We start from the raw sequence: 892 nt of genomic DNA on the forward strand, positions 1-892 counted from the left end.
AGCAAACTGACTGAGGAGCAGAAGCAGCCCTGTTACGATGAAGCGCTGAAAATCAAACGAAAGCATGAAGAGGAATTTCCTGGTAAACCTCGACTCATTTACCTGAATGCTTTAGAAGTGCAACATTTTGGGGAAAATGGATCTTTCTCATTAGAGCAAGTAATAGAGTTAGAAACCAGCTACAAAACTTCCAGGCACTGTCCCCTTTCTAGTGCCTGAAAGCGTATGAATATTTTAGAGCATCCAAAATGATGTTTCACCTCTCAGAGCCTCCAGTGTTTCATAAGGTCTTAGAGCAGCACAGCTCGAGCAGCTCTTCTGAAGGAGACTTGAGGGGTTAAGGCAACATTCAGACAGGATCTAAGTGCTGAGCGCAGCCACGGTTTTTTTCCACACAGAGAGCCCACAGTACAGCATCATGTTCTCCGGGAGCTTCACTCAGCTGTGCCACCTCACTCCCCACTGTCCCGTATTTCTTTGCCTCACAGTTACGATTCAGTCACGTAAAGCCAACGCCCAAATGTGTCCATCTTGTCTCCACCTCTGATAAAACGCCCCATTTTCCAGCTCGCTGAAACAAACGGGCCTTTGCCACTGCTGGTAGCAGCAGGGTTTTTGAGATAATGGCAGGTGTTCTGGCTTTACATCAAGAACGAGACCACCCCAAAAACTGGATGTCTGCGTCTTTTTCCATCTCTGGCAGACTGGGTTTATCAACCCCGAAAACGCCAGAGGAAGCCTTTACCACCACCTGTCTGTGCTGCACTTTCCAGCACGTCTCAGAGCACCATCACTGCAAGTCCAGCTGGTGGCCGCTCCCTCCAGGCACCCTCTCGCCCTGTTGTCATCCCCAGGGGTCAGAACATAACTGGACATCCACCCTGTGAGTTTT

General features: G+C 49.2%; 1 protein-coding gene across 1 annotated transcript in view; it reads left to right on the plus strand.

Moving 5' to 3' along the window:
* Positions 1 to 3: 3 nt before the first annotated feature.
* The window catches only part of LOC104489247 (transcription factor SOX-30-like), a gene marked incomplete at both ends in the record, with an annotated part of 5,550 nt that continues 4,661 nt past the window's right edge, over positions 4 to 892 (plus strand). Inside the window, 2 exons of the mRNA XM_010131390.1 lie at positions 4 to 82; positions 704 to 856. Coding sequence (XP_010129692.1) covers positions 4 to 82; positions 704 to 856 — 232 coding nt within the window. The remainder of the gene's footprint in view (positions 83 to 703; positions 857 to 892) is intronic.

Source organism: Buceros rhinoceros, unplaced genomic scaffold (assembly GCF_000710305.1).
Source record: "Buceros rhinoceros silvestris isolate BGI_N320 unplaced genomic scaffold, ASM71030v1 scaffold3462, whole genome shotgun sequence".
Classification (NCBI taxonomy): Eukaryota; Metazoa; Chordata; class Aves; order Bucerotiformes; family Bucerotidae; genus Buceros; species Buceros rhinoceros.